The sequence below is a fragment of the Pantherophis guttatus genome, chromosome 1, assembly GCF_059756535.1.
Source record: "Pantherophis guttatus breed Tessera chromosome 1, ASM5975653v1, whole genome shotgun sequence".
NCBI lineage: Eukaryota > Metazoa > Chordata > Lepidosauria > Squamata > Colubridae > Pantherophis > Pantherophis guttatus.
Genome location: NC_142063.1, coordinates 169,226,970 through 169,252,547, shown reverse-complemented (window position 1 = coordinate 169,252,547; position 25,578 = coordinate 169,226,970). Strand labels below are relative to the sequence as shown.

The 25,578-nt window shown below is 37.9% G+C and overlaps 1 protein-coding gene and 1 long non-coding RNA gene across 7 annotated transcripts; one reads left to right on the top strand and one right to left on the bottom strand.

Moving 5' to 3' along the window:
* The first annotated feature begins 1,744 nt into the window (after positions 1-1,744).
* On the top strand, positions 1,745-20,994 carry TMEM237 (transmembrane protein 237). 6 transcript variants are annotated; one of them, XM_034430830.3, is made up of 13 exons: positions 2,828-2,938; positions 5,024-5,055; positions 5,278-5,288; positions 7,990-8,043; positions 8,997-9,101; positions 11,226-11,319; positions 13,743-13,897; positions 14,831-14,954; positions 16,711-16,902; positions 17,402-17,475; positions 18,681-18,774; positions 18,919-19,040; positions 20,593-20,994. In XM_034430830.3, exons 1-13 carry the CDS (start codon positions 2,921-2,923, stop codon positions 20,658-20,660), a joined length of 1,143 nt encoding a protein of 380 aa, XP_034286721.1. In that variant the 5' UTR covers positions 2,828-2,920; the 3' UTR covers positions 20,661-20,994. The 6 variants fall into 6 exon arrangements, with proteins under 6 accessions (XP_087741192.1, XP_087741195.1, XP_034286721.1 ...); XM_087885068.1 differs by lacking the exon at positions 2,828-2,938 and adding an exon at positions 4,263-4,379; XM_087885069.1 differs by lacking the exon at positions 5,278-5,288 and having other exon boundaries at positions 2,818-4,379.
* On the bottom strand, positions 13,239-25,556 carry LOC132710815 (uncharacterized). Its single transcript, XR_015731961.1, has 3 exons — positions 25,419-25,556; positions 16,733-16,964; positions 13,239-13,478 (listed from the first exon to the last, which is right to left on the bottom strand). It is a non-coding gene; the product is annotated as an uncharacterized LOC132710815 (long non-coding RNA).
* Positions 25,557-25,578: the final 22 nt, after the last annotated feature.

Here is a 25,578-nt window from a genome sequence, read left to right as displayed (position 1 = left end):
TAAGAAACATCATACTGATCCGTGGATTTCAAAAATTTTCACTACCGGTTCAGTGGGCGTGGCTAGGTGGGGGCCATGTGATTGAGTGGGCATGGCCAACTTGACATCACTCACGCCCACACCCACTCAGTCACATGACCCCCCCCCTTAGCTACACCCACAGGACAAGGTTAGAAAATTTTTGGAATTTCCACCTATCTACCTCCGCCCTCCCTTCACCAGTCATCCCCGTTTCCCTTCCTTTGGCAGCCCAGCCCTAGCCCGGATTCCTCTCCCACCACCGCCTCTTTGTTCGGGCTGCTTACAACAGCTGGTCCAGGACCCTGAAGGCAAGCTGACTGGAGTTTTTGGCAGCCCCCAGCCACCCGCCGCTGCTGGAAAACGGCTGGCAAATAAACCGCAGGCTGCCGAAAAGTACCAAAGGTCGCAGAAAAAGCTGCTGGCATCACCATGTTCTTCACGCATGTGCATCCCATTGGACTTGCAAGGCAATGGGATGTGCGCGCACGAAGAACATGGCGGGCGGGGCAAGCATCCGGCCACCGGTTCGGGGGCATGGCCAGCCAGCCATGCTACTGGTTCAGCAACCTTAGCCAAATTTCTGCCAAAGGTTCGCACGAAGCAGTGCAAACCGGCTGAATACCACCTCTGATTCTGATGGCATAATTACAGATGATGTAATAGTTTAAAATGTGTAATTTTGGATATTTTTTCCTTCTTAAGCATAGGAGCTGTTGAGGGAATTGCAACAGTTTTTGTCCTACTTTTGGATTTATAGCACATTCCTCCAACAAGAATGAAATCTGGAGAAAAGAGTTCTTTTTACCTTTCACTGAACTTTCCAGTTAGCAAACAGCACACTTCTAGCAGCAATCATATCATAATTACTGTGATATTATTTAAAATTTTCTCCAGCACCCTCTATCTTTGGTAGCAAATGGCACCATTTTTTAAAAAATGAAGGTGCATCTTGTCCTCTAAATGTCAGGAAAAGTGTGTTAGTTCAAAATTATTAAGAAGGAACTCTATGTTTAAAATTAATATAATTATAATTAATATAATTAACTTTATATTATGATGGATGAAGATTTTGGGAATATATCACTTCTCAAATTCAGTCTATAATTAGGGCTTCAAGCTTGATTTATTAGACCATTAAGTGTTAAAGTGATTATCAGTAAACCAGTGACCCTTAGTGATAAAACACTAAAATATTAGCTATATTTAATTTCTCATAATTTTTTAATGGATTATTAATATTGATATGGTAATTTGTTTAATTTTGTTTTTATTAGTTTTAAGTAAACTTCCAAAGCTAAAAGCAATGTATAAATAAAACTGGCATAGAAAATATCGATCAGGAAATTTAAATCATCTTGAAAACTTTTAAAAGATGGGTTTTCAACAAGTCTTGGGGATTAATATTCACTTTGCCTACCACCTTAGATATTATATGATTTATAATGAGTGTTATGATGTGCTTTTATTGATTTTTGTAGGTTTATGAATTCCTAGAAATGTCAACCCTGGTAATACTAGTAATGGAAGATAAATAAAAAGTAAATAAGTGTTTAAGTCTGCTGAGTTGTACATCCTTTCTTCCACCCAGTCTGTAAGCTTTTTGAATTTTTCTTTTGCAATTACACTGGTTTAAATTATACCAGCCACCTTGGAAAGACTGCCATTTGGAAGTCAGGTTATCAATTATTTTCATAAATATATAGGATAGTGTAAAATAGTTCAAATTTAAATACCTTGTCATTTTATTTCATTACAAATTTCACAATTCCTGGCAACCAAAGCCATAAAATGGGGGGATTGGTAATTCATTACATCTGTAGTTATTACATTGGGGGAGAGTGGTTTAAAAAATAATACTGAACACTTATGATTCTCTTGAATTAGGATAATTGCTACCATTATATAGATTCAGTCTTAGAATTTATAGTGCAATTCTATCCCATCCAGAATGCGGTTTCACTACATTCAGTGAATCTGCTTCTCAGCTGTACAAAGGATTATGGTCTCCATAGAGGTGTCCTGAACTCATGTGGAAATAGATCTGCATTAATCACCGAAGTTGAATTTCTTTTTAGAAATTATTGCTTACAAACTTGTGCAATAAGCTGCCATTAGGTCAAGATGAGAAAGGCACATAAGCAATAAAACTTACAAGAGATAGCATCCATATAAAACTGATTTAACATTCCATTTTTGTACAGATCTGTAGTAAAGAAATATACAACTTCAAATAAAGAAATATACAACTTCAAATTTCTTTGTCCAGTGTATTCTGCCAGGAGAGTGACTCCCATCCAATTTGCAAATATTTCACCTAACAAAATATTTGTATTCTCCTTAATAAAGCTTACTCACAATGGTCTTCGAGTGGTTGACATTCTAAATATAAAACACCAACAAATCCAAAGTTCTGTAAGATTAGTTAAAACCAACACTTAAAAAAAAAAGCTTATTACGTGTAAACTTGTTGAAGTTCGATATAATTATATTATTGCACATATAGACACAGCTAGTTAGGTTCACCGTGTGGTCTACAACAGCTTTACTTTGCACAAAACCAGGTGATCTCACAAGATAAGGTAAGGTAAGGTAAGGTAAGGACTGGGATCATCAGTTCGATACAGTATATAAAACCTAGTGAAAAGAAAATGATTTCTTTTCCTCGCAGCCTACTATGCAGCTCATCAACCACCGCAATGCTCTGAAGAGTATCAGAAAGCCGGGAACTCGCAGAGCTCAGCAGCGGGAACGACGAGACAAGCGCAGCCTCCCCACCCGGAAATGGCGCCGCCGGCTCCCCTCCTCTTCCCTGGGCGTCTGCAGCAGGAGCCTCTGGGAGAAGGGCGCGCTTTCGGTTGCTGTGGGGAGGTTGCCTCGGACGCCTAGGCTGCGGGAGAGGATGGAAGGGGTCCGCCCGGTGAGGGAGACTGTTTGCCGTCGGAGCCCCCGCGCTATGGCGATCGTGCTGTTCGCGGTGTGGTTCCTGAGGATGCATCCCTGTTAAAATCGGGCTTGGCAGAAAGTGTAATTTTAGCATCGCTCAGATTTGTGGTTTTCTTAAACTGGCGGTAGTTGTTGCGGAGGATTGTTGGTGCTCACAATCGCCCCAGTTTAGGTCCTCTTCGAAATAAATGCACGGCAGTGTTTGCATCGTAAATTTTTTGGTATTATTTGGAAACGTTATTGCGTGCTTTGGTTGCAAAGCTGGCCGCCTGTTGTTGTTCTCGACTGGGTGTTATTTTCCGCACGTAGGACTCGCATTGAAACGTTCGTTGTTCGATGAAGAAATCCACCCTGGATAATCCGCACATGGCTGTGAAGGTTCATACTTGTAATCCCACAATATGTCCATTTTACGGTGTTTTCAAAATAATTCGGGTTTGTTAAAACGAAGTCGGGAGGAACATTTTTCGCGCACCTTAAAGCATCCTCCGTTCTCCTTCAGTTTCTTTGGTCAACCTATCTTGAACTTCCCCTTTGGGTCTCCGGCAACCCAATTCTGTGCCCGAATTCAGGGTGCACCTTACATCGCAGCAATTTCCTGCACTGTAATATCACCATTGGAAGGAGAAAGCCTTCATCGCTCTCCAGAAGCGGGAGAAGTGTTTAGAATTGGGGTGTGAGATCTTATCAAGAAATTTGGAATCCTGAGTTTTTAGGATTCTTCTACATTTTACTAAAGCCAGTAAGGAAGGCTGCTTGCTTCAAAAGGCAGCCTGGAAGTTGTTGTTTTGAAGATAAGCTAAGACCAGTGACAGATCTTCTTGTGTTCCTTTCTTGTTTACCTTGAAGAAGGTTGCCTTATAGTAGTTTTAATGCTCATCCTCTTTAGGCTTTAATTTCTCTCCCTGTCTTTTAGGAATTACTGCTTAAGGGGAATTGCTAAGTACCTTTGGCTATCAATTCAACATATCATGTATAAATCTGATAGCAAGTTCAGTGTAGTGTACAGAATTCCATTTTAGTATAAACTAATCCATGCAATTTTATTTCAGAATTAATACTTTTTCCCAAAAGAAATTGGAAGAGACATGTTAAATTCAATTTTTTACATATTTATTCCCTATCTTTCACTAGGAGTTAACAGACCCTTTATTTTTGAGAGACATGATAGGTTTGTGTAACAGGTGCCATTGAGAACAACTTCTCTAGGGCAATCCATAATAAAATAATGACTTTTAATGAGAGCACCCTCCAGCCCTAAACTAGGCGGGGCAAAAGTTCATTTCCAGCTAATCCTGGTTCTGAAGGTTTATTTTTAGTACAGTACAGAATTAGCAGGAGTCATTGTAGGTATATGTCGGGGCTGACTTAGTTCATATGTAACCTCACTAAGGGATATGGGGAAGAAACAAGTGGTGAGTCCTGTTGTGAACTGTCATGTTTTTGTTTTTTTTAAAGAAATTAAGATAACTATGCCGAGTCTCTAGCTTCATTTTTGGTTCATTCATCTTTTGATTTCATTTACACCATGAAAAATCTGATTTCATTGTTTTCACTGGTAGAGAACACAGTTCATTTAACAATAAAAGGAATTAATTTTTGACTGCTTTGTGAAATGTGTACATCTTGTGAGATATCTAGTTACACATTGATTCAATTGCATTGCTTATTTCAGTGGAGCAAAGAAAATTATTGTGATTAGGCAGGCTTTTCTCAGAGACTGCCTTAGTTATGAATAGTGCTACTGCTCAAAAATGGATGTTTGTAGTTTTTTTAAAAAAACTTTTTTTTTGTGCTTATTATGTATTATCTTATGTACTTTGCTAGAATAGTAGTTTAGAAGTTTAGAAGCAGAAAGTAAAAAGCAATCATTTTGGAATTCTTCCAGTAATATATTTAAATTTTATACATCTGTTTAAATACCGTAAATGTTTAGTGACTCACTTTAAACAAGGTTTACAGTCTTATATACATCTGCTGATATTCGAAAATAAGTTTATATATATGTATGTATGTATGTATGTATGTATGTTGAGTTGTATATTTTTATATATTGCAGCGTCCACCCCGGATTCTTCCTCCAGTACCAAGGTAAAATTCAATTTTCTGCAAAAATACAATGGGCAGATTAAGAAATTTCAAAGAAGCTATTAGTCCTTAACATTGTTGTAGCTATTACTATTATATGGGTGAATTTTATTATGTTTTCCAAATTTAGTATTATGTATTGGATTATATATTTCAATATTAATTTTATTTTATTTTATATTTCCAATTTCACGTCACCTTGATTTGGAAAATATTAATCCAAAGTGGAGAACAAGGTGGGTACTATTCATTTTCCCCATTTTTTAAATTTATTCATTGATTAGTTTGCTGATATAACTTGTGAGTAGTCCAGAGTCACATGAGATGGGTAGCTATAAGAATTTAATCAAATTAAGTCATCCAATATTTAACAAATATAGTTGGTTTTCAGTGGCTAAAAGTGGTATAGTTTTCAAAAACAATAATGGTTGTCTTTATTATTACAACTTGATCATATTTTTAGAATATACTTGTAGATATTAGATAGACAGAATTCATTATTTATTATTTATAATTGTAGAGTCTTTGGTGCTTTTTATTTGCAGGTATTTCATATCTAACTAGCTAAAATATCATCAGTGCTAGTGAGTGTGGGGTGTGCCCCTTGATTATATATATAACTCGTCCTACCAGTGTTAACAGGAAAATGGTTTTCTCCTTGATAGTGCTTTGATTAGGGTATTGTTTTCTGCTTGATTGTTTGTCTGGTGTTAATCCCTGCTTATTAGGACTTTGGCTGCTGAAGAGGATGTGTTCTGGTCTTTTTGTTTACTTTTGTGAGACCCAAACAACCAAGAACAACACACAGAGTTATTTATCAGTACAGGTAGTCTTCGACTTACAACAGTTCATTTAGTGACTGTTCAAAGTTGCAATGAAGCTGAAAAAAGTGACTTTTGACAGTTTTTCACACTTAAGACCATTGCAGCATCCCCACTGTCACGTGATCAGAATTCAGACACTTGGCAACTGATTCATATTTATGGCAGTTGCAGTATCCTGGGGTCATGTGATCCCCTTTTGGGACCTTCTGACAAAGTCAATGGAGAATTCACTTAACCTTGTTACTAACTTAACAACTGCAGTTATTCACTTAACAACTGTGAAAAGGAAGTCATAAAATGGGGTAAAATTCACTTAACAACTGTCTCATTTAACAACAAAAATTTTGGGCTCAGTTGTGGTCATAAGTCGAGGACTTTCTGTAATTCCTTTATTGTTGCTTACCTACAAACAGAATCTTGCCAGACTCAAACAATTATCTGTAATAACTATAAATACACTGCATGAATTGCTAGGGTGGGTCCAACCTTGCTCTTTTCCTGCCTACCAGACATTCCAAGCTCCACTGTCTCATTAGCTTCTGAGAACGAGCTTCCCACTCCTGCAACTCCAGACTACACCTTCTTAGCTTTTTGAATGGTATGTAAATATGGTTAATCTTTATGTGTCTATTGATGAATGAATTGTGTGGATGTCAAGCTTCCAGGAATTCCCTAGTGTTTTTATCAAAGAGTGCCTTGACCATTCAACCCACTATAGTACAACCAACCCAAGCTATGAAAAGGATAACACTGCTAAAACCATCTCAGAAACAACCAACAGACTGTGACAACCACATGGCATCACTCTAGCACATAACCAAATAAAATCCTCTAAAACATCTTAAGTAAACCAAAGTCCCAGTAGCCCAAGAAGAAAGTGTGAGAACTGTAACAGTCCCTCTGTAGGATCGGTAAGCAGAAGACTAGCACAGTGCATCCATGAATACCAATTAGCAATCAGAAGACTGAAAACCCCTTACTCTCACAATAATTAAGAGACTCACTCAACCATAGTTTCAACTAGGAAACTATAAGCATCCTCGGCAAAGCTGAATCCAAAAACACTAAGGAATTCCTGAAAACTTGGCATTGAGACAAAGCAGCAATCAACAGGCAGAGCTAAACCACATTTATACACCATTCAAAAAAGACAGTAAAAAAACTAAGGAAACAAAAAGACAGAACACATCGTCTCCAGTAGCCTACATCCAGATAAGTAATGATTAGTATCAGACAAACAATCAAGCGGAAAGCAATACCTGTTAAAGGAGCTACCAAGCACCTCACCAACCCTGGCAGGGAAAGTTACTATAGATAAACAGGGAGCAAACCTCACACCAACTCTACAGATAGTCCTCGATTTATAACCATTCATGTAATAACCATTCAAAGTTACAACAGTGCTGAAAAAAAGTGATAACCAGCCATCACAAACTTCAGAAACTAGGCAATTAACATGTATTTATGATGGTTGCAGCATCCCGGGGTCATGGGATCATCATTTATGACCCACCCAAAGTCAATGGGGGAAGCCAGATTTGCTTAATGACCGTATGATTAATTAAATGACCACAACAAAACAGTCATAAAATTGGATGTAACTCACTTAACTGCTTTGCTTAGCAATGGATGTCCTGGCCCCAATTGTGGCTTTAAGTTGAGGGCTACCTATAATGATGTTGCCTAGTTAGCTAATGAAGCATCTGCAAGTAAACCATCAAGCACAGATAGCACCAAGGACTCCACAGTTCAACCCTGAGTCTGGAAGCAACATAGGAATAAAGATAAGGCAACAAAGTAAGAGTTATATAACTAGTGACATTCCCCAAGGGACTGCATTGGACTTAATGCTTTTAACTTATTCATAAATAACCTAGAGTTTAAGGTAGTGAGTTAACCAAGATTCTAAAATATTTAGGTGGTTAAAATGGAAAGAGGCAGCATGGAATTTCAAACTGGGAGTGAGCATTAAGGTGATTGGACAGTTGTAAATACTCAATTAGATAGTGCACATGAAATAGTTTGAACAATGTACTTAAAGCATTTATACAGATAATAAAAATCTATATTTACTATTATGGGACCAGCTAATTCTTGGCTTTTGGTTTTGCAGATGAAATTCCTCTTAGTCGGCCCAAAAAGAAAAAACTCAAGAAAAACTCATTAGGTAAGAAGATGATTCAGTTAACAACCAAGCAGGCAAGTTTAGATGAAGAGAATATAGAGAATTTAAAAGTGCAATTTATGAATGGCATTATATCTGTTGGCTTCTTAATTCTGGATTAGAGTTATTACTTGAGCTCCAGGTACTCTATGAAGGATGCTTCACGTCTTCAAATATTGTTTCATAAATAATAGTAGTTTTATGTTTACTGAGACAGTTTATATTACAGCACTAGCAATAGTTCTTAGACTTGCATATTGCCCCTTTACAGAACTCTCTAGGCTGTTTACAATGTACAAGCATTATTTGCATATTGCCTCCAACAGCCTGGGTCCTTATTTTACTGACCTCAGAAGGATGGAAAGCTAAGTCAATTTTGGGGGCCGTCAGAATCAAACTCCAGCTGTGGGCAGAGTTAGCCTGCAATACTGCATTCTAACAACTGCATTGCCAGCAATATACACACAACTAACTAAAGGTAGTACAAAAGTAAATCCTAATGGCTACTGGATCACATAATTGTGATTTCTGACATTCCCTGCAAGCTTCCCACAAGCAAAGTCAATGGATAGGTTGGTAAGAGGTCACAAGCATGTTCCTTGGTTAATGAATTAGCAAAAAAGTTGTGTTATGTCATATCACTTAGCAATAGCAGTTGCAATCCCAATTACCATCATAACCGTAGGACTAACCTGCAGTTGACAACATCCTAACTTTAATGCAGTTCGTACTTGCTGGTAAATACTGTGTGAAATATAAAATGTTCCAATAAAGTCTTTGAAGAATTCAGCAAGAACTAACTAGGATCAAAGGTTTTTTGTGCAGGTCTTCAAAGGCTCGGAAGCATCCTGTGATGCACTGAAACTACCTTTCAGCAGTGCTTCTTAGATAACTTCTGCCTGTCTTTATGGTTATTAACAGTCGACACTGACTTGATGGCACATAATCCATTTTAGATGACATGGGTCAAGTTGCTGTGTCTGAAAGCAATGAGCCTCTGACTCCTGAAGTACAGGATGTTCCACCTCAGAAGAAGCGTAGGAAAAAGAAGGTGCCTCTAGGTATGTGAAGAATTTTGAAAAATAATTTCAGCAGAGAATACAAGCCAAGCCAAGCCAATGCATCATTATTATTAATTAGGCTGCATATGCTGATAGTTAAAAATGTTTTTAAATGGTTTATAATAAAAATGAAATTTCAGTCTAAGAATATTAAAATGTGGCCTGATCAAAGAGATATTTTTAGATTTAGAAAGCTAAAAGTCATAGAAGGCTTGAAAAGTAATAACCAGTACTTTATCACATCTGGAAATGAAATAGCAGCCAATATAAAACTTTCCACATAGATATAATATGAAGTTTTATGTCCTTGATTTCTGTATTAACTGAAGTTTCCAGAGCTTGTCCATAGTTAAGACTGAATGATATCCGTGTCTGCAGTACCTTCTTATGTCAATTTTCCCTAAGTAAAATTAAAACTGAAAGTATCAGCCAAAGTTGATAAAACACTCCAGATTCAGAAGCACTCTGAGAAAAGATCATCTCCTAGAAATGTGAAGCCAATCTAAAATCATAAACTGTGATTCATTCATACTAAGCAATTCTGGTTATCCTGTTTCAGTTTGTTATCCCATACAGCCTATTATTGACTGTAGGCAATCATTCAGGTGTCTTCCACCCTTACCTGAAGATGTTGCAATGAAATAAATTGGATATACTGATCTAAAATGCCTAATGAACTTTCAATGTGTAGACATTGAAGACACTGAATTGTAGACACTGGAGATAATATGAAACCCAAGGAACACCATGAATTCCAGTTTTCATGGAGCAATTATGTCCAAGCAACACTATTTTAAGCACGTTAGACAGATAGGAATGGAATCATAGAAAATATTTCAATAAATAATATATTTAAAGTAATTTAAAAGGAAGTCATGGTTGATGGTAATGAAAGTTAATGAGAAGTCAAGGATAGTTGGGGATCTTTTCCCCGATCAAAGATTATTTTGTCTACCAAGGCAGGCTTATCCCTGCAGCTTCCTCTGAAACCAGTCAAAATAATCTGCTTAAACTAGGACTCCTTGCAGCAGTTGAGAAATTGAGATGCTAGTGTTCTGCTGATCATCTTTCAGAATTATATGAGATACAAAACAGCCTGTAATTGGTCATCTCCATTAGAGTGCAGTGACTAGAACAGATTTAATGTGACAGTCACTGTTCAGGCATAATATAACAAGTCAATGTCTCATCCTCTCTTGGCTTAAAGAATTGTAAAGCTGAACATCTGTTCTGACTATTAGAAGAGAAGCAGGTAATGCTTACTGCAGCTCATTGCTGATGAGATGCCCATGCTTACATAACCAGTGTTGTTATTAGTTTCCATGGAATGCTAAAAATAAAAGGAAAGGCAACCAGCAAAACAGGTACAACTATATTACTCCCTTACCATTTTTTGCATGACATGGTTATGGAAGTACTCACAATACTTGACGGTTTCTCACAGTGTCTTACAATACTGTATCTCACAGTAAAAATAATAATAAAATCAGCAGTAATACATTTTTAGTTGCTGGGCACTCTTGAAGTGCCTGATCTTATGATAATGAAAATAAAGATTTTTATTATGAAATGCACTACAGCTGTACTGTTAAGAATGTCACTGTGTTTTCCCAGTTGATATATGACTAGGAAGATACTCCAACTCAAATTCACTCATAAAACATACTGTTTTGTAAACACGTCTTTGTGTAAATCATTACCTCTTAGCACAATCTACCTTACAGAGTTATTTATATTACATCTCACTTTTTATTTGGAATTCAAGGCAATACATGTGGGGTTCCTGCCTGATTTACTCATGAGAAAATTTATTGGGGAAAAGATGCATGTACTGCTCCTTAATAGAAAGGTAGGAAATAAATATACTGAATACTTTTTTTATGTGGTTTCTGGAATTCCTGACACATGTTTAGTATATTTATTTCCTACCTTTCTATTAAGGAGCAGTACATGCATCCCTTCTTCACAGAGTTATTCTTGTGAAGAAGAAAAGGAGCTCCATTTATATAAAACCTTATTGGCAAAGGAAGTGCTTGCTCTTGTAGCCATCTCTTCTGGAACTAAGGGTACAAATAATATTTTTACCCAGCACAAATTTCTTGGTTTTCCATTTGAAATTTTCAGAATCTGAAACATCATTTACTGAACAGAATGGAAATGACATGGATCCTTCACCAGTGGAAGAAACAGTAACTCGTAAACAATGGAAAAGAGTAAAGTGAGACTTTTTGATTGATTTCTACATTCTTTCTGAAGTAACAAGCTTTCAATGTCTATCTGGATCTGCTCCAGTCCGGCTTCAGGCCTGGGCACAGCACGGAAACGGCATTGGTCGCGTTGGTGGATGATCTCTGGAGGGCTCGGGATAGGGGTTGTTCCTCTGTCCTGGTCCTGTTAGATCTCTCAGCGGCTTTTGATACCATTGACCATGGTATCCTGCTGCGCTGGTTGGAGGGGTTGGAGGGGTTGGGAGTGGGGGGCACTGTTTTGCGGTGGTTCTCCTCCTATCTCTCTGACCGGTTGCAGTCGGTGTTGGCAGGGGGGCAGAGGTCGACTCCGAGGCACCTTGTCTGTGGGGTGCCTCAGGGGTCGGTCCTCTCGCCCCTTCTGTTCAACATTTATGTGAAGCCGCTGGGTGAGATCATCCGTGGCTTTGGGGTGGAGTTCCATCAGTACGCTGATGATACGCAGCTGTACATCTCCACCCCAGGCCATCCCAACAATGCCCTTGAAGTGATGTCCCAGTGCCTGGAGGCCGTGCGGATCTGGATGGGGAATAACAGGCTCCGACTCAACCCTTCCAAGACCGAGTGGCTGTGGCTTCCGGCGTCCCGATATAGCCACCTGGTGCCATCGCTGGCTATTGGGGGCGAGTTATTGGCCCCCACGGATAGGGCTCGCAACTTGGGCGTCCTCCTGGATGCATGGCTGTCTTTAGAAGAGCATATGATGGCCGTGGCCAGGGGGGCTTTTTATCAGGTCCGCCTGATTCGCCAGTTGCGTCCCTTTCTGGATCGGGATTCCTTACGCACAGTCACTCAGGCACTCGTCACTTCCCGCCTGGACTACTGCAATGCTCTCTACATGGGGCTCCCCTTGAGGAGTACCCAGAGGCTCCAACTGGTGCAGAATGCGGCTGCGCGGGGGATTATGGGAGCGAGGGGTTGCTCCCATGTGACACCTCTCCTGCGTGAGCTGCATTGGCTTCCAGTGGTCTTCCGGGTGCGCTTCAAGGTGTTGGTTACCACCTTTAAAGCGCTCCATGGCATAGGACCTGGGTATTTGCGGGACCGCCTTCTGCCGCCGATAGCCTCCCACTGACCAGTACGCTCCCACAGAGAGGAACTCCTCAGGGTGCCATCGGCCAGGCAATGTCGGCTGGCGACGCCCAGGGGGAGGGCCTTCTCTGTGGCAGCTCCCGCCCTCTGGAACGATTTGCCCCCGGAGATAAGAAGGATATCGGATCTCCGGGTCTTTCGCCGTGCCCTGAAAACTCTTCTTTTCCAGCAAGCAGGGCTGGCGTGAACCCCGCCCCCTTTTTTAGTTTTTAATGGTTATTAATTGTTTAGTTTTAATTTGTTAATGGGTTTTAATTCGCATTGTTTTAATTCGGGCCAAAGTATATAATTCTTTTAATTAATTTTAAATTTTGTATTGTTATGTATTTTAGTTTTGGCTGTGCACCGCCCTGAGTCCACTAGGAGAAGGGCGGTATATAAATTGAATAAAAATAAATAAATAAAAAATAAATGTATGTTGTTTGACAGTAAGCTGATGATCTTTTATCTGAGTTATCTACACGTGTGTGTGTGTGTAGAATTTCAGAATGCTTTTGGGGGGAAGCTGACAGATTTACTCAAAGCATGTCAACTCTGCAAGATGAAATTGGCCGGGCAGATGCTAAGACGGGCAATTGCTCAAGTAGCCAAGCCCTGTCTCTACTGTTAACCAGAATTTTTCATTCTTTCCTTCTTTCTTTTACAGTGCCAGAGTGAAATGCAATATGCCATTCTTAATATTGTGTATCATGTTTACATTGATTCCTATAAGTTTCTGATCTGGGAGAATATACAGTACTTTGGATCAACTTCTGGTTCACTCTAGTTGCCAGGCCCAAAACCAAGAATGTCACATGAATTCTTCCAAACTTTCTTTATTGTTTCATGCCTATAGACAAAATCTTGCCAGACTAAGCACTCTATTATTTGCATCTATAATGTGAAATATTAGTCTTCACTTTCTTCCTCTCACACCAATCTGGACTATGTTGCTTTAACTCCTCTGGAATGCACCCTCTTCCATTCTATGAATCCACCTTCTTTCTGTATTCCATCACAGTAGAAGAGCATCGATTATCCTTTGAGAAACATAATAGCTCTGTGGATTTGAAGGGAGAAAGATGATTTGGAGGATTCAACAGTTCCTTAAAACTACTCCATCTTTTTCTGAATCAGCAGTTTGCAAATTTAGGAAAAGATGAACTTGATTTAAGCAGCTGCCAGAAGATGTGATGTACTCACCGCCTCTTTGAATGCAGATTGTGTCACAATCCTAGCAAATATATGGCACAGGTATACCCTGAGTCATTAACATTAAAAAAAGAAAATGACTGTTCTTTTTTCTTTACTACTATAATGTTAGGAAAGCCCGGCCTGCAGAAAGTTCCAGTGAATTGTGTGTGGAGGATGAAGATATAATTGAGGATGAGCAAGTAAAAGGCACAGAACAACGTTCTGTGTTTTCTGTTCCAACTGGAGTTAGCCAACCTATTAGCAAAGTGTTTGTTGAAAAAAATCGTAAGTAATTTGTTTTACAACAAAATGTTAGTATATTTGAAACAAATAAATGATGACAATTCCCATCTCACCTTGTAGGAATTACTTTCTTTATCCAGATTATGTCTATTTATTTAATCAATTTCAAGGCCACTTAGTAACTCTGGCAGTTTATAATTTTAATATATATATCATATTAAAACTCATACAAAGCTTACATGAAGTATCTGTGCCATCAGACAACCCTTGGCATCACTTAATTTTAAAAAGTGCAGGAACTCATCCTAAAAGTCATTGTTGACTTTTTAGAAAATTTAAAAATCTGATTTAGCGAATTTGCCTTTGTGCCATTTCATTTTCTTTTGAAGAAATTTGCAGAATTCTTGAGGCATATCGTTCTGCACTTAATGCATTATAATGCTCCTGCTGTTAGAAATAGTATAGTCTGACATCATGAAGCTCTAAGAAAATTTGAAGAATATATTGTTTTTGTAAACCACCTAGAGCTACTTATTTTTATTTATATAGAGAAATAATATTATCTCATATTTAGGATTCTCTCATAGATGAGATGGGTGGTGTAGAAATGTAATATAATAATTTTTTTTTTAACGATGGCTGAGATTAGTAGAACCAAAGTGTTAAGAATTTGTCTATTAGGCTGAAAAGAGGGCTTCTGGTGACTGTAGGAAATTAAGTACCACCAAATATTCATCTTGTAAATAGTCATGTTTCACTGAAGTCAGTGGGGTTTGCTTTCAGATGACATTCCTAATATACAGTAAGAGCAGCAATGAGTTTGTAATAGAAAAGTATGTATATGTGATATTATGTATGTAGTCTCAATTTATACTCTAACCAAAAAGTTTCATAAATTTTTATGAACAAGTATAGTAATCGGAAGTTGTAACAATATTTTTCTTACAAGCACTTACATTTCTTTTCTTTTCTAAGGGCGTTTTCAGGCCACAGACCGCAAGGATTTGATTAAAACTACTGAACATGTTCAAGTGTTTATGGATATAAAGGCTTCCTGGACTACTAAGGATGTGGCACTTTCAGTTCATCGTGGTTTTAGGTATGAAATTATTCCCACTATTGACATTAAAAATGAACAAGTGATTAAATTATTTTTTTTAAATTTGATTTATATGCCGCCCTTCTCCGGAGACTCAGGGCGGCTTACAATGCGTTAAGCAATAGCCTTCATACTTTTGTATATTTATACAAAGTCAGCTTATTGCCCCCACAAACTGGGTCCTCAATTTACCCACCTTAGAAAGGATGGAAGGCTGAGTCGACCTTGAGCCTGGTGAGAATTGAACTCGCAGTAATTGCAGGCAGCTGGATGTTAAATGCTGCCTTAGGAGGCATTAGCCTCCTACGCCACTCAGGCTCTGATGTCCAGTAATGGCTACTCCTGACTTTGTAATCAGATTCTCTTTCTTTCCACCATCTTTCTCTCTGTCTTGGTCTCATGCCCATGTGAAATGTTGATTCACTAAGATGCAATTATTTAGCAAACTCCCTAAGATTTCACTTCATAATGCAGGTGAGCATCTGCTTAGCAATCAATTAACTTTACTTTAGAGCTATGTGGAGCCCCTCTCTATTTACAAGAAGTTCTGTTTCAGAATATATTAACAGAATCCCATCATAAGAAACACACTTCCACTGCATCTTAATTCTTCCCATTTGTCCATCTTGGGATATTTGTCTGAAAGTTTTAATGTGTGATGCTTGCATAATCACTGTAATATTCTGCCTAGTGAGTTCAGTCAAATTAAATAAATGGTCTTCCATAACAATTAACAACCTGGTAATTCCTTCAAAGAATGACAGTAATTGATATAACGATTGGCCTCCACTTGTAATTATTTCTTATAAATGTTATTTGCCACCCACAAACAATATTTTAATAGAGATTATTAACTAAAATATTTTGGTTTTGAACATTCCCCTCTGTGACTTGAATAACTTTAATACAGGTTAATAACTTGGAACCTGAATTCAAAAGTCCCTATTGCATAGATGAAAACTACTACTGACTAGGCAAATTCAAAGGCTAGAATTTGAATTTAATTCATTAAATTCCGAATTTAGGGAATTCTGACTCTAATTGCCATATTTTTTGGACTATAACATTGTACTGGACTATAAGACACACCTAGGTTTAGAGAAGGAAGACAAGAAAAAAAAATAGTTTTTGGCCTCCGTGCGTCCCATTTTTGCCCTCCCTGGCATCCAGAAGCATTCTGCTGGCCAAAAACAGGCCTGGGCTGGGCGGCTTCTGGATGCCAGGGAGGGCCTGTTTTTGGCCTCCCAAACCCTCTGTGCACCCCATTTTTGCCCTCCCCGACCTGCAGAGGCCTCCGAAGGCCAAAAACACCTGCAGAGTGCTTCTGGATGCTGGGGAGGACAAAAACGGGATGCATGGAGGATTTGGGAGGCCAAAAACGGGCCTGTTTTTAGCCTGCAGAGTACTTCTGAACACCGGGGAAGGCAGAAACAAGACCTGCGGAGGGTTTGGGAGGCCAAATAATGGCCCGTTTTTAGCCTGCAGAGTGCTTCTGGACGCTGGGGAGGGCAAAAACGGGACCCACAGAGGGTTTGGGAGGCTAAAAACAGGCCCGTATTCACTCTATAAAACACACAGACATTTCCACCCACTTTTTTTGGGGGGGGGGGTGCGTTTTATAGTCTGAAAAATACGGTAACTAGAAACAATTTAAGATGGTGGACATAAAAGTTATTGTAAATCTGACATTCTGAACATTTAACTCTGTAAGAATTGTACAAGTTTAATTTTTTGTTAATATGCTTTCTTTTATTAGAGTAATTGGATTTTTTACTCACGGCTTTCTCGCTGGCTATGCTGTGTGGAACATCATAGTGATTTATGTTCTGGCAGGAAATCAATTTTCAACTCTTTCAAACTTGCTACAGCAGTACAAGACTTTGGCATATCCTGCTCAATGCCTCCTTTATTTTCTACTTACAATTAGTACCATTTCAGCTTTTGACAGGTATAAGTATTTGTGCGTTCCTCTGTCTTGATGACAATGCTATGATTCATTGTGAAGTTATCCTATTAATTGAAAAAAATGATTAATAGCTTAAAATCTTAATATTTATAATTGTAGCAGTGCAGTATAAGTTGGCCCATCAGATTTTTTCTAATGATTTTTAAGATTTAACATCTTAAAACAGTATGAAAACTATTCTCAAGCCAGAAAGATTTGCATTGTGTTCTGCTAGTTGCTTATACTTCCTACTTTTGAAATTCTTTATTCTTTTATTATAAACTTTTGTTATCAATATTTCTGAACCGGGGGCATCTAGTTTAACCAATGATACCAACGTAGGTTAATTACTCTGATGAAATAATTGGCCCATTAGATCAAGGTTTTAAAAGATATCTTATTTCCTTAACATCAGTGGATAATTTCTTCAGAGATATAGCAGAACTAAGTCAACCATTTAGTGGCTACTTTTAATTAAATCCATTTCATACTTATTGTTCAGAATCGATTTGGCTAAAGCAGCAGTGGCAGTACGTAGTTTTCTTACATTGGACCCAGCAGCAATTGCCTCTTTCAGTGAGTAAGCAGCATTAGCTGACCAAAAAACATTAGCTAATTACTCAAGTTTATGTCTTAATTATATTTTCATTCCTGATCTTATGGCCTTGTTCTTTTGTTTTCATGTAACTGTTTTTGTTGTGTATTGTAAAAAGGCAACCATTTCCATAAGGACTATCACAATACTTTGTTAAATTAAAGTAATGGTGGGAGGCTCTAAACTGGTTATATAATTATTTATCAAGTAATAATCTGATAATTCTGCAGATTTGTATCTCACACTTCTCTTCTGTATCTGTTCCCTGAATAGACTACTAGTAGCAGCAAGCTTATTTTCTGACATAGGGCAGAAAAGAGCAGACTGAATGCTATCAGTGTTTTGTTTCTTTGGAATTCCTGAAAGGGAAAATCTAGGCAGTGAACAAAGAATTTGGGAGGTTGTGGCAATAGTGTAATCATTTTCACAGTTTTGAAAACCTGATTCTTTTAGCAATGCTAACATGCATGGATTTACTGCTTCTTCTACTTGAATATTTAAATAAAGTTGGCCGGAATATTTTCTGTGCTGGAAAAGTAATGAATTTGAATATTGATGTAAATGAATGATATGTAATTAGCTATTACTATAGATAGACCTTGACTTTTAATGACTGTTCAAAATTACAATGGCACTGAAAAAAGTGACTTATGACAATTTTTCACACTTATAACCTTTGTAGCATCCCAATGATCCTGTGATCAAAATTCAGATGCTTGGCAACTGACTCATACTGTATATAGAGTCCCAGTTAAGTGAATCACTGTAGTTGATAAATTAGTAACATGGTTGTTAAGTGAATATGGCTTCCCCATTGACTTTGCTTGTCAAAAGGTTGCAAAAGGAATCACATGACCTTGGGACATGTGATTCCTTTTGCAACCTTTTGACAAGCAAAGTCAATGGGGAAGCCATATTCACTTAACAACCATGTTACTAATTTATCAACTGCAGTGATTCACTTAACTGGGACAAGAAACATCATAAAATGGGGCAAAACTCACTTAACAAATGTCTCACTTAACAACATAAATGGGCTCAATTGTGGTCATAAATTGAGGACTACCTGTACTCTGATGAATCAGATTGATGGAACAAACATAAGGATCAGACAGGTTAATGTGTTGTTAACTCTATTCTAAAAAACTGGAGTATCCCAATAATAAACATTATTGGTTTCTTTCAGTGTATTTTGCTGCTCTTATTTTGTCTCTGAGCCAACAAATGACAAGTGACAGGATCAACTTGTACATACCACCTTTAGAAAATGGTAGCCTTTGGTAAGAATTATGGACTTTTTTCTTTTTTAAAAGACAGTTAATTTAAGCATATCTTTACTATATGATTATACAGATACAATTGAAGTGTTCATAACTAATAAATACATATGATTCTCCTCTCTCCCACTCCCCATCCCCACCCAGGATTTCAGATGAAGAAAAAGAGGTTATTCAGCCTTGGATTGTGGTTAATCTTGTGATAGCTATTCTTGTTGGGATCTCCTGGTTCTTTTTGTCATTCCGGCCACATTTGGATCATAGTGAAGGTATATAAGAAGATAGATTGTAATCCATTAGAATATGTGCATCTCCTTAATAGATTATCTGAATGGCAAATTGCTGATTCTTTCCTAAACAATTTTAGATCAAGGAAGTTACTAGGAAAAGGGAGACAGTATGGCTGTAATTTCAATAATTAGTCACCTGGAAAGGAGCAGCAGATAACAGTGTTAAAGAAGAATAAGAGAATATATTTGAAGAGACAGCAGTATTGCAAAATGACTAGATAAATTAAATTAAGGGATTGTCCTGCAATAAATAGAATTCGGTATCTCAGCTTGACTGTTCCTATAAAAGTATTTAACAAGTACATATCTTAATCTTGTATTTTATATTTTAAATTTTATGCTGTATAGTATGCTTATTTTAATTGTGACACTTCTGACACTTAAAACATTTAACAAGTGTCATTCCCTTGTTGTACTGGCAGATATATTGAGAGTAAAATGTTAATAATTTTAAGGAACCTTAGAATGCTGAGTGGTATCTTTTTCAGTTTGCAGAAGAGAATTTTATATGTGCAATAATCTGAAGGAGTTACTATATTTTTCGGACTATGCACTGGAGTATACGACGCACCTTAGTTTTTGGGGAGGAAAATAAGAAAAAAGCTGATTAGGGTGGATCCACCTCCTAGAATACCCCCAATCAGCTGCTCCCAGTGGTGAACTTTAGCAACAGGTTCATTGGTTGTGAGCTCTGCACCTTGCTTTTTTTTCAGCCTCTCAAACCTCCGTTTCAGAGGCTTTTTTTTCAGCCTCTCAAACAGAGGTTTCAGAGGCTTTTTTCAGCCTCTCAAATGGAGGTTTCAGAGGCTTTTTTCAGCTTCTGAGACCTCCATGTCAGAGGCTTTTTTTCAGCCTCTCAAACAGAGAGCGAGGCTACATTCAATGTATAAGACACACCCAAATTTTCACCCTCTTTTAGGGGAGAAAAAGGTGTGTCTTATATTCCGAAAAATATGGTAGATATGCAAATAGGGAATCCTGATGCTAAGGTTTCTTTCCCACTTCCCATGAGCTTGCAACCTATTCCCCAGCTGTAATACTTTTAGAAGACCATGTATAGGTAGACCTCAAGTTACTACAAGAGCCCAAAATTTGTTGCTAAGTGAAACATTTATTAAGTGGATTATGACTTTTCTTACCACAGTTAAGTGAATCATTAAGTTAATAACACAGTTGTTACGTGAATCTGGCCTCCCCATTGACTTTGCTTGTCAGAAGGTCGCAAAAGGTGATCACATGACTCTGGGACACTGCTACCGTCATAAATGTGAGTCAGTTGCCAAGGATCTTAATTTTGATCATATGACCATGATCAATGACTGTAATGATTGTAAGCTTGAAAAAGTGACTAAGTCACTTTTTTTGAAGGCTGTTGTAACTTTGAATGGTCATTAAATGAACGGTTGTAACTCAAGGACTATCTGTATCCTGGTGGAAGGAGGAAATGGAGGAATTATTTTTATGGACTTTATTGTACATATATTTTCCAATATATTTTAGTATCCTATGATACTTTGTTTTTTTCTTGTAGAGCTGATGTTTAATGGTGAATTAGAAGAATATCCCCTCCCGGACAAAGAAGCTAAAGTGTCTTCTTAGTATAGGCAACTTCTTCAATTTCATAAGATGCTTCAGTCATTTATACTTGCATGTAATATTTTTTATACTTTTTAAACATTTAATTTGAATGAATTTTGTAATTATGCTATTTATATGTTACAATAATACAATACAAAATCATTTTTCTCAATCAAGTTATTTTCTATGGATTTTATGCAACTTCCAGTGAAGAAGATAAAAACAAAAAAAATATCGTATTTGTTCATTCCTGATTGTCTATATTTTGATATTCAAAAGTATCTGAACGCTGTGGATACTTGTCAGAGGCTAATTTGTCTTTGAATAATTAAATTCAGGTTTTTTTAAAAAAAAATTAAACTGCTTATTTAATTTAAGAAATAACTCCTAATTAAACTTTGTAAAATTTATTTCTATAAATCTATCAATTTTTGCTGCTTCATTGTGTCATATTAAGGTTTCACGTATTCACAAATTCAAATAGTATTAAAACTCATGTAGTATGTATGTAATGGTCCACTGTTACAAAAGTGGTTTGTGTAACAAGAATTTATCCTTTTATTCATTTAGTAACATTTTCTTCTCTGACTTTGCAGAAATATCCTTGAATCCTTTGTAATACAGGTGAAATTCAAAAAATTAGAATATCGTGCAAAAGTTCATTTATTTCAGTAATGCAACTTAAAAGGTGAAACTAATATATGAGATAGACTCACTACATGCAAAGCGAGATAGTTCAAACCTTGATTTGTCATAATTTTGATGATTATGGTTTATAGCTCATGAAAACCCCAAATTCACAATCTCAGAAAATTAGAATATTGTGAAAAGGTTCAATATTCTAGGCTCAAAGTGTCCCACTCTAATCAGCTAAGTAAGCCATAACACCTGCAAAGGGTTCCTGAGCCCTTAAATGGTCTCTCAGTCTGGTTCAGTAGGAATCACAATCATGGGAAAGACTGCTGACCTGACAGTTGTGCAGAAAACCATCATTGACACCCTCCGTAAGGAGGGAAAGCCTCAAAAGGTAACTGCAAAAGAAGTTGGATGTTCCCAAAGTGCTGTATCAAAGCACATTAATAGAAGGTTATGTGGAAGGGAAAAGTGTGGAAGAAAAAGGTGCACAAGCAGCAGGGATGACCGCAGCCTGGAGGATTGTCAGGAAAAGGCCATTCAAAAGTGTTGGGGACTTTCACAAGGAGTGTACTGAGGCTGGAGTCAGTGCATCAAGAGCCACCACACACAGACGGATCCCGGACATGGGCTTCAAATGTCGTATTCCTCTTGTCAAGCCGCTCCTGAACAACAAACGACGTCAGAAGTGTCTTACCTGGGCTAAAGAAAAAAAGAACTGGTCTGTTGCTCAGTGGTCCAAAGTCCTCTTTTCTGATGAGAGCAACTTTTGCATCTCATTTGAAAACCAGAGTCTGGAGGAAGAATGGAGAGGCACACACTGCAAGATGCTTGAAGTCCAGTGTGAAGTTTCCACAGTCTGTGTTGATTTGGGGAGCCATGTCATCTGCTGGTGTTGTTCCACTGTGCTTCATTAAGTCCAGGGTCAACACAGCCGTCTACCAGGAGATTTTGGAGCACTTCATGCTTCCTTCCACAGACGAGCTTTATGGGGATGCTGACTTCATTTTCCAGCAGGACTTGACACCTGCCCACACTGCCAAAAGTACCAAAACTTGTTCAATGACCATGGGATTACTGTGCTTGATTGGCCAGCAAACTTGCCTGACCTGAACCCCATAGAGAATCTATGGGGCATTGTCAAGAGAAAGATGAGAGACATGAGACCAAGCAATGCAGAAGAGCTGAAGGCCGCTATTGAAGCATCCTGGTCTTCCGTAACACCTCAGCAGTGCCACAGGCTGATAGCATCCATGCCACGCCGCATTGAGGCAGTAATTGATGCAAAAGGGGCCCAAACCAGGTACTGAGTATATATGCACGCTTATACTTTTCAGAGGTCCGATATTGTTCTATGTACAATCCTTGTTTTATTGATTTCATGTAATATTCTAATTTTCTGAGATTGTGAATTTGGGGTTTTCATGAGCTGTAAGCCATAATCATCAAAATTATGACAAATCAAGGCTTGAACTATCTCGCTTTGCATGTAATGAGTCTTATCTCATATATTAGTTTCACCTTTTAAGTTGCATTACTGAAATAAATGAACTTTTGCACGATATTCTAATTTTTCGAGTTTCACCTGTAGACGTGTAGGGAGACTAAATCAAGCGGATATTTTGATTCATTAGCTATCTTTTGCAGTATCCTTCCCCTGCCACGCCCACCAAGCCACGCTCTTTTGCTAGAAGAACAGTCTGGTGTACCATGTAATACATACTAGAAAGCTAGTATTCTATATGAGGATGCTTGTTAGGTAGGTATTTTAGGCTATAGTGTATCTATGTAAAACTTTTATTAGAAACTAGACAACCTATCCTTTCAGAGATATTTTCTCACCAGATTCCTGTGACTTCAACAATGAAGAACTTTTAATGTACTGCCTTCACTGGAAAAGTTGGAATATATTCAGAAATGTATCTTCCTTGATGAACTGTCTAGCACAGGGGTGTCAAACTCAAGGCCTGCGGTGCTTAAATCCGGCCCATGGGGCCGGCCTGGAAATACCAAAGGATTGGTCTGCGATGCCTCTGGCAACTAAAATGGGCTGCATGTGCTCTCCCCCCCACACACACCTCATTTTCGCTCTCCATGGCCTCTTGAAGCACTCTGCTGGCTGAAAACCGGGCCGAAAACAGCCCTGAAAACAGCCGGCAGAGTGCTGCAGGAGGGCCACGGAAGGTGAAAATGAGGAGCCGGGGGGCCGTGCGCAGACCCCTGTGCTCCATTTTGGCTGGCAAGGGGCTGCAGGAAGCATCCGTCCCCCTCCCGCCCCTCCCACCACCACTGGCCCACGGAGAACTACAATGCTGATCCGGCCCTCAAAGAAATCCAGTTTGACAACCCTGGTATAGCACAAACATCAACACAGGAAATGTTTTATGACATTTTGTCCTATGTCATAAACTGTTTTATGTTAATTTTATTTCATAAAATATTTTATAACATTTGCCAAATTTCAATACTACAGGAGTCATGGATTCCAGATAGCTAATTGATTTGAGATATCTTGATTCAAAAATTATACCCTGTGGTATACATTTCACCCAGTTAAAGGTTACAGGAACAAGACTTTTAGTAGTACATACCAGAAGACTAGATTACAGCAGAAGCATAAAAACATTATGGACATTTTATAAAAAGTCTTATGCTTTCAATAATTGTGCAGGTTAGACTGTCAAATCTTTTTATAAATTTAGGATTTTCAGGATTTTTAAAAAGCAATTTTCTATAATTTCCCCATTTTTGAAAGGATATGTGTGAACTGCATTTACAGTATTAATTTTAGGATTTTGTCAAGTTGGATTGCTTTTCTTCAATTATGGACAGACAATATTAACTTTAAATATTGAAATCAATTTTTCAGAGAGCATGCTAAAATATAGTTCATTTTACATCCTAAAATAGGAATAAATGATCTATTGGAAAAAATGGAGTTAATATGGGACATAATGCAAAACAGCCTGGATTGTGCCATGTATACAGCTTAGGCTAGGATTTTACATTTTTGCTTAGACTATGGATTTTTGTAAAATATTTGAAGCATCTTACAGGATTTATACTTCTGTTTCCACTGAATTTCCACCTTGGAATAGTAGGAAATTGCTATTGATTTTTGGCAGGTAAATTAGTTTCAAGTGCCACAAAAAGAAAATTCAGAAGCTACAGGTTGAAGATTTAAGAAATAAATTTTGCACATTTCACTAATTCAAGGGCATTCCATTCATTACACATGATATATAAACTTCTAGAAAATACTTCCACAGATGTTCTAAATTATAAAGGCTTATGCACCTATCCCCCCAAAATGGAATGATTTCTAACAGTAATTTGCTGCTAGGACTAGTTCTGATGTGAACCTTTCAGATTTGAGTAATTCATGTGCATATATGAAAGTGCTCTGTAAATTATATAGGCCGTTACCAAATTCAAAATGCTGGGGTTTTTATGTTTTATCTATATACTTTAGGATTAAAAGCTAAACAACGTTCATACCTTTGCCTAATAATTTAAAGACTGTTAAATCAGCAGTGTGCTTTTGCTATATTTAAAGAAGAACAGAGTTTTTTTCTTCTTTCAAGATGCAAGTACATAAACATAAACAATTAGAATAGACTGGCTTGGATAGACTGGCTTGCATTGGAACCTAAAAAACCTGGAAAAAGGCACTTGAATACACAGGGTAACTAAATGAATCCAAGATAACAAAAATAAAAATATTTTTAATATATTAAGTCATACATTATCCATAGGATCATAGTGCAATTCTTACAATATATGACAATACACTTCATAGGTAAGGGAATGCTTCATGATACCATGCTTCACTATAAACTGGTCTCAACCTCTTCTGCCTGAGCCTTAAATGTTGTTAGTTTGATTCTGGTTTAGTATGCTATGTGAATGAGAGCAGCTCTATAGATTGAGGGCATGAACTCAAAAAACGTTAAGAGGCGTTTGACAGAACGATGGATCTATCAGTAAATACCTCTAATTAACCATGAATTTCAAATGAGTGCAGAGTCGTCTACTACTTGCACAAGGGCAACTTAAGGGAGACTCCGATTTGGGTGTCTTGCTTATCTGGTTAGCCGTTATGATCTTCTGAGTGCAACACCAAATCTAGTTTCAATAAAATCTTACCAAGTTGCGGCCATGTCATTTTCCCACACCGTCGGTCGTCGGGCGCCGGTCTGCAGAGAAGACGACAGACGCGAAAGATCAGCGTCTCCAGGCTGGGCAGAGATGTGGGTTTTAATAATAACTCCGGGTAGCCACCGCCACCGCCCGCCGCCGCCAGGGA

Coding starts and splice junctions, on each gene's coding strand:
- TMEM237 (XM_087885066.1), top strand. CDS start 2,696: ATGCAGCTCATCAACCACCGCAATGCTCTGAAGAGTATCAGAAAGCCG. Junction 8,044..8,996: donor ACTCAAGAAAAACTCATTAG/GTAAGAAGATGA, acceptor AATCCATTTTAG/ATGACATGGGTCAAGTTGCT. Junction 9,102..11,225: donor GAAAAAGAAGGTGCCTCTAG/GTATGTGAAGAA, acceptor TGAAATTTTCAG/AATCTGAAACATCATTTACT.